This window comes from Pygoscelis adeliae, unplaced genomic scaffold (assembly GCF_000699105.1).
Source record: "Pygoscelis adeliae isolate BGI_AS28 unplaced genomic scaffold, ASM69910v1 Scaffold300, whole genome shotgun sequence".
Taxonomy (NCBI): Eukaryota; Metazoa; Chordata; class Aves; order Sphenisciformes; family Spheniscidae; genus Pygoscelis; species Pygoscelis adeliae.
The window spans coordinates 1,202,822-1,210,459 of NW_008824004.1; the positions used below are offsets into that span (position 1 = coordinate 1,202,822).

General features: G+C 40.4%; 1 protein-coding gene across 3 annotated transcripts in view; it reads right to left on the minus strand.

The window, feature by feature from the left end:
* Positions 1–7,638, minus strand: part of GRM1 (glutamate receptor, metabotropic 1) — a 202,331-nt gene that overhangs the window by 193,221 nt on the left and 1,472 nt on the right. For all 3 annotated transcript variants that reach the window (XM_009325395.1, XM_009325404.1, XM_009325412.1), the window contains exon 2: positions 1,565–1,586. In XM_009325395.1, the coding sequence (XP_009323670.1) occupies positions 1,565–1,586 (22 nt within the window). The remainder of the gene's footprint in view (positions 1–1,564; positions 1,587–7,638) is intronic.

Here is a 7,638-nt window from a genome sequence, read left to right on the forward strand (position 1 = left end):
AGTGTACCTTGGCAAATGAAATACAAAACCACAATAAAAAAAGATGATACAATTTTGAGGCATAAAGACATAGAATCTAATAACCCACTATTCTTCAAATATTCCAGAAATGGGAAACTTGCCTGATATTCAGTGATAACCAGTTATATAAAAAGAGCACTCAGGGAAGACAAAACCGTAACAGAAAAGTTAAATTAATTCTCTGAGTCTGCACTGCCTGTGAAGGCGGATAGGATGGTTCTCATACAAAGGTCACTCCTTATGTAGGGTAAGACTGAACCGTTGTCTCAGAGTGTCAATAGAATGTATTTTAGAACAAATCCATAAGATGAACTTTAACAAATTGCCAATACCAGCTGATTTTCTGTTGTGGTACATTACCACCAGTTAAACTGGCCTTAGTACCAAAACAGATGGAAGTGGTAAAGTGGAAAAAGTAATTTTATATTTTCACATATCAGTTCTCATTTTTTAACAGAATTTATAGAGAATACAGAGGCATAGAGGACAATCCAATGAACAACAGACATGATATTTCTGCAGACTTAAGATACTTCTGTACAAAGCTAATTGGTAGGAACCGTAACAAAAACAGCATTAATGCACAAGTAAATAAATATGCCATATCAGGGAAGAACCAACATAGCTTTTGCAGAGAAAATACATACCTCAGAAGTTTATTAGACTTCTTTGTTGGAGCAGGTAACCATATGAATGATACAATCACTACAGAGTACTTGAAATTTAAGAAAGCTTTTGATGAGGTCGCTTATTAAAGCGACATTTCTCTGACAGAAACAGAGGTAATACGGGATAAGACAGAAGGTCCTGGATTAATAATTGGCTAACAGATAGGAACCAAAGTGTAGGAAATATATAAATTTTGTGTTAATAAATGAAAAGTAATGCACATGAGGAAAACACCATGTATAATGGCCTCTGAAGTAGGCTTTATTGCGGTAATTTTAAAGTATTTTCTGACAACATCCATTCAGTGCATGGTGGTAGCCAAAAAGGTAAGGGACTACTGGCAGTTTATTAGGAAAGGTCTGAGAGCAATACTGAAATTGTTACTTCACGAGTGAGTTTAACCGTGGTGTACCCCCACCATGAATGCTGAATATAGGTCTGTTTCCCCACATTTCATATCGGAATTAGAAGTACAGAATAATGATCAGGATTAACAAATGATGAGAAGTTTTACATGAATGTACGAAGGTAATGCAGTCATCAAGGAATAGTTTTAAGTAAATAATGGGAAACACTTGTTCACACAACATACAATTAAGTTATAGAATTCATTGTTATGATACTATGGAGACTGAAGTACAAACAGATACAAAAAGGGATTAGACAAATCCGTCCACTGGCAGCTGGTAGCCCTAGTATTTGGGAAGTTGCTACATACTGGAGCTGTGAAGGTATGCTCTGTACATGCCCTGCTCTTGCTCCTTTTAATGTTCAGCCCACTGTTGAAGGACCAGTACAGCAGTTTTAATATTTCTTTAATTTTTATTTCCTTTCCTCAGCCAAAGACAGTTTATTTTTCATATAAAACAATTACTATGAAGAGCCTTTATATATACACCATTCTTAGACATACTTCTTACACACCATTTGTCTACAGTGCGAGGTATTCTAATTGGGACAGGGTTTTAAAAAATGGCCCTCATCCTGCAAGTGTTTCTTCACTGGTAAAGAGCTAAGACTGGCGTAAACTCAGTTGGCTTCAGTGGCTTTACGCTGCTCTAGGGTCCACGAACAGCCGCCTGTGGGCACTCCTTTGGACCAGACAGGAACTGGGGCTGCAGGCCAGCAGGCAGCAATGGCTACAACGGCTTCAAAGATCACAAGATTCCTGCCACCTCTCTCAATAGCCAACTTTGTGCTACGTTGATAGGCAAACCAGATCTAGAAGTTGCTCTTTAAGCCATGCATTAATAATAATAGCAATATTAGTGTTTGGGAAAAGATCTGGTCTGAAAAATTAGCCAGCAAAACTGAGCTGGTTACCGATGGCATTCATTTGTTGCACGCCTCTCTCCACCCATTTCTGGCGATATCCCTTAGCGTCCCTTAGATACCAACAGATGAAGGGATGGTTTCTTTAGGTGAAACGCTATTGTAGTCATGTCCGGTCAGCTTCTGGCCCTCCCGTGCAGGCAGCCAGCATGGGTGTTAATTACTGCCATCTGTGACGGTGGCTTCTGCTGCGAACACCTGCCACCCAGAAAATATACTGAAGTCCCCGCTTTGTTTCGCACGGGTCAGTGAGCACCAGTTAGTAATGACTTTGATCAGTATTTTTCTGGGTTGCGTGTGGCGGGTGCAATGCTTCTGGTCTCCACTACAGTCACCAGCTCACTGATGCATCAGACCGCTGAAGAATCTTTCTCAATGGGCGACACTACTTCTAGTTATTTCACTTCACATAGCTTTTGGTTTTCCGTCTGAGAAACCTAAGCACAAGCACCTTCGTATTATGAACCATATGTTCAAAGGAATATTTTCGAGGCATTTTCACATAGCTTTTTGAGAAAGCCAAGATCATTTACCTTTTTTAAAACAGTCTTCAGTGGGACAAGAATCCTGCAGGAGTTTACAAGGATCGTGGGACATACACATCTGAAAGCAAGGGCATAATGCAGAAAAAATAGAAGTAAAGCACAAATGAACCCACGGTGCTGACTGATAAAGATGAACTCTAGCAATACTGCTGAGAAGGCAGGCACAGAAGTTAGATGAGTCTTTTGAGTCGATTGAACTCATGCAGCTGCCAGTTGTGTAGTTGAAAAGCTAGATTATTTGTGAATTTAGGAGTACTGCAAAGCAATATATTTTCAAGAGGGAATTTCTCTTGATCGCTACGGTGTTTGTCACCCACAATAATTTTGTCAACTTCAATCAATGTAAATGATTCTCCCAGCACCTTCTAATAAATACAACTAATGCGTCCAATGCAGGGAATATTCTAGTCCCTACTTGTTTTCAAATTAATTTCTGTCCTCCTTGGGACGTATCTCTCTCCTTTTTTCCCTATCACAAAGCCCCTGAAGATGGTTAGTGGAGCTAGTTAAATGCAGAAAAAAATAGATTGGAATATGCATTTGTGAACACGCATCTCAGGCACAATTCGCAACACTTCATGAAGTTAACCTTTAAGAGCATTTTTGTAACTGTTGGTACCTATAGAAATATTTGTAAACTCTGAAATTTCAAATATTTGGAGTTGCTTTTCTCTATTGCCTGGTCATAGTTTTATCAGAAAGTATCAATCATAGAGTGACACCATGGAATTAATAATATAACATTGTTGGAAACGCTGTGGGAACACCTTGTGAGAAATTAAACACAACTGTATGAAAATTATTCCTTTGAGCTATTTGATGGATATTGCCCCACTTATCTTTAAACAGAACTATTATTTTCTAGCACCTCTAAAGCTACTTTAGTGAGTTCTACTGAAAGAACTTATTTCCTGTGAAAGTTGCAATAATGTGCAAGATTCACCCCTTCTATCCTCTTTCCAACATATATAACCATGCCTATGAGTTTCCTGTATGCTACTACAATGGAGAGCGTGTGGCAGTCAGGTTATCAAAAATCATTGTGAAGATGTCTACCTACCATCTACTTTCATCTGAAAGTCTTTACAGTTGTGCCATCTGCCTCGTCATAGTTCATTTATACTCAGGCAAAAGGAACAGCCAGGCAATACAAATCTGACAAAATTGATCAAGACCAGAAACATCTCAGTGCTCTCAGTAAAATTACATCTATAAACAATCGAAATTTGGTGCAATTAATTTAAGTGTTCCATTTCCAAAGTTTTTTCTATGAAGTCTGTATGTTAATCTGTTGGAATGGAAATTTTGTTTATAAAGGGGTACTTGTACACTAAAGTGTAAGAATCGTCCATAAATCGCAAATGACACTCGAACGGATCTATTCTGCACATTCAGATTTTGTTTTCACAGAATCAAAAATCTCACATACATTTTATATGGCTAACACATATACAACTATTTAAATGAAAAGCCAGGCACAGGCATTAAGTATTTCTATTTGCCTGTTCAGAAGTGATATATTTGGAAGATGAGGTGGTAAAAAAGGCTTCTTACACCACCATCTCTCCTGCTTCATGTATAAGAGGAACAGCTAAAGGTGAGGGATCTGGTGGAGACTCCGTGCTGATGACTAGCCAGGGTGTGGGCGTCTTGTGGGTTTTGGAAATCGGTGTAACCTACAGCAATCTCCCAACCGCTCTGCATTTTCTGGAGACAACCCTGTTAACATCCATGCCTTCAGCATCAAAACAGCGCAGAGGTGGTGCCTGCCATCTCCGCTCAGCATTTCTTACCTCATCCTGGAGGCAGCCCAGGGGGTTTTCTCCAGGCAAGGAAGAAAGTGTCCCCTGTAATTCTTCAGTTTTACCAAATAACCAGTGGCTGCCTGGTAAGTTGAGAATAATACCTGACTCTGAGGTTAGCTCACCGAAGACCAGAATATCTCGCTTGGAAAGTAACCCTTAGCAAGCGTAGCTCCTTCTGCCCTTATCACACTTGGGATTGCGCCCAACTTAACACATGTGCTTTTGATGCCTTTGATTTCCATAGGAAGTCTCGGCTTGGAGTTAGACATCCTCTTATGTGCATTTCCAGATAAGAATGACTTTGAAGCCTAAGAGCCAAGATGCACACACGCCACGAACTCCAACACTGAATTACCCTTGAAGAATCCTTAAAAAAAGGATTCTGTATAGTAGCTGCAAGGCCTTAAAAATGCCTTGCAGCTACTATACAGTCACACAGCCTTCCACCGGCAAATGCACAGATTTCTCACATCGTTTAATGACTCCTGCCCACCCTGGAAAAAATGCACTCTCATGATGTGCAACTACGCTCAACTGAGATACGTAATAAAATAACCAAACATAGTAACTTGCCTTTCTTTGTTCTTGAATGTGGAGCTTTACATGTCAGTTTTACTCTAGAAGGAGCTATGTGCCCTGCGGGCCTTTGAAAACAGATTTTATTCACTAACTGAGAAGTTTCTACCCAAGTGCAATGTTTATACATCTTAATGTTTATACATCTTAATAAACAACTGTGCAAAAAAGCCCCACCCCAAAACAAGTATGGCATACCTCCATGCAACTTCATGTACTAGTGTATAGAGGTTGTCTGTAGTTAAATGTCATCACCACTAATTAACACTAATTATCCTATTAGCACATGAAGAATAAACTTTCACATCAAATGCAAAGTAGGATATTGGGGACTACTTAAAGACATCATGCTACAGATTGGGTGACTTTATTATCTTCATTCTCATGGCATGTGTAGGCTTCATGTTAAGAAACGTGGGCACCGAATTGTGTGGTATTTATTTCTGAGTTTCATTAAAGGTATAATTGTGTAGACTGCTATTGTTTGGGGCATTCAGATAACTCCAGCTAAAGTATAGGAGTAGAGGAAGGGTAAACAGAGGAGTTGGATGGTTCAGTGTCTGAGACAGGGCGCATCACCTCTGGGCTCTTTCTGTGACCCCGGGGCCAGCGTAGACTGAGGAGCACGGCTAGCTGGCACAGGTAGTCAGTCAGCTCAGTGGTCTCATTGCATCCCCTTGTGGTTGGGTGGCTACAAGAGCTGAGGATTGTCCATCCCCATGAGAACGAGGGGTCGGGTAGAAACTAAGCAGCTTTTCTGCACTCAGAGGTGACCAGACTGGATCTGGAGTACTCGGAAGGTGAAACAATTAACTTCGTCAGAGTGTCAACCTGTGCATTTCCTAGAAACATGCCTGTTGCTCACAGTCCCTGCTGAAGTGATTCTCCAACCCATGATACCCTAGAATTCCTCCCAGCGCATTATGCAGCCCACCATAAAGACAGCGTAGAGGCCTATGAGTAAGTGTGGAGGAGGAATGTTTCTTAATACACTTTATCCCCGTATTTCCAAACACAGCACGGATGGAGCTGCTCCTGTTCACGCAGACTATTATTCAGAGTGGCTTTGTGTTGTCTGCGAAGAATGATCCTACCTTTAACACATCAGCAAGCAAATCTCTACCAGTGAATGCGTGGGATTTGAAACAACAGAAATGTAACAATTTACATCAATTTTCATGAGTACTAATTTCACTTTAAATAGAAATAAAAAAGGTCTTTGGAATCCACCCAACAGCAATTGGGATGGGGTTAATAACTTGTCTTTCTGGAAGGGAACACAGAAGTTGAAGCTTGTTACATATTTCCAGTGCAATTTGCAACTTGAATCCAACAATAAAGGTATGGCAGATACAGGCTAATAATAATTTAAAAAAAAAAAAGCAAATATGAATCTTGAGCTGCATAATCTGGAAAACCCTTGTGACGTTTCCTAAGAGGACACTGTTGCCTTGGGGGGGTAGATCCACTATTTTCAAAAGAATCACTTTAAAGTCTATAAAAAAATCTTGCAACAAGCATTTTTCATTAGTCAGTAACATATTCACAAAAATAGATATTTAATTAAAATTTCTCACAAGCAATGACTGAAATTATTACTTATACTGATCTTTTAAAAACGAATGAACAAATAACCTTCATAATCAGTTGTCTTTCCCAAAAGAGGTTAAGTCCCACTAACATTAACATTAGAGAGTTACCTCTACAGAGTGAGAGAGTGAGGGAGCAGGTCCCTTGAGGCAGCTCCGCAGGCCCTGTGAGTTAGCGTAGCTCCCCGAAATGCATTGAAGGGAGAGGTGGCGATTTACACCAACAAAGAATTTACCCCTTCCATGTTTATTTCCACCCTGGCCTGCCACAAGATCTAATCTTATCTGTCAGCAATAGAGAATCTCAATAGCTCATGTCCCACTCTTGCTAGCAGTTCGTTTTCTCATCTGAACAGGGCATAAAATGAACTGCAAATGTCAGCTCATTGATTCCTGCTCTTACTCCGCCCCACACACACACACACACATTGCAGCACTTTTGTGTTTCAGGTGTCCGGTTTAATCCAATTCACCTTTGAATGTTGTATATGCAACTCTTCCTGGAGATTCTTTTATTTATTCATCATAATGTATCTTCTTAACTCTTTTTACTTAGTCATCTCTTTGAGAATAAAAGGTGTGCAGTCAGCTCAGTAATCAGAGGGAATCATAAATCAAATCCATACAAGAGATACAGTCAGATGAACAGAATAGCTGCAAAACTACAGCAATAATGCGGTCAGGTTTGCAATTTTGTACTTAAAAATCCCATTTTGAGGACCATAACCGGACTATAGGAACGTCACAATAATGTATCAGAAGAGTTTGCCTCCTATCAAATGCAATCACTTCTGTAATTTATGTTGGTCCGCCTAGCCTGGCTACAAACCAACGTCTCCTTTTTAAAATACCCTTACTTCTGATATTTTTCTTTTGATATTTAAAATGAATAAAACCTGTTGACTGCGAGCAGACCCTACAGAGCAGTATCTTTTACTAGCGCTCAAGCCGCATGAAAACGCGCTCGCCCGGACCTGCTGACAAACTGCCGCCGCCCTTCCTTTCCCAGGGGACGTGGCTTCGCAGGGGCTACCTGGGCCGCAGAGGGATTTTCAGGTTTCTTTCCTCCGCGTTCGCAGTCCCAGGCAACGCGTTCACCCG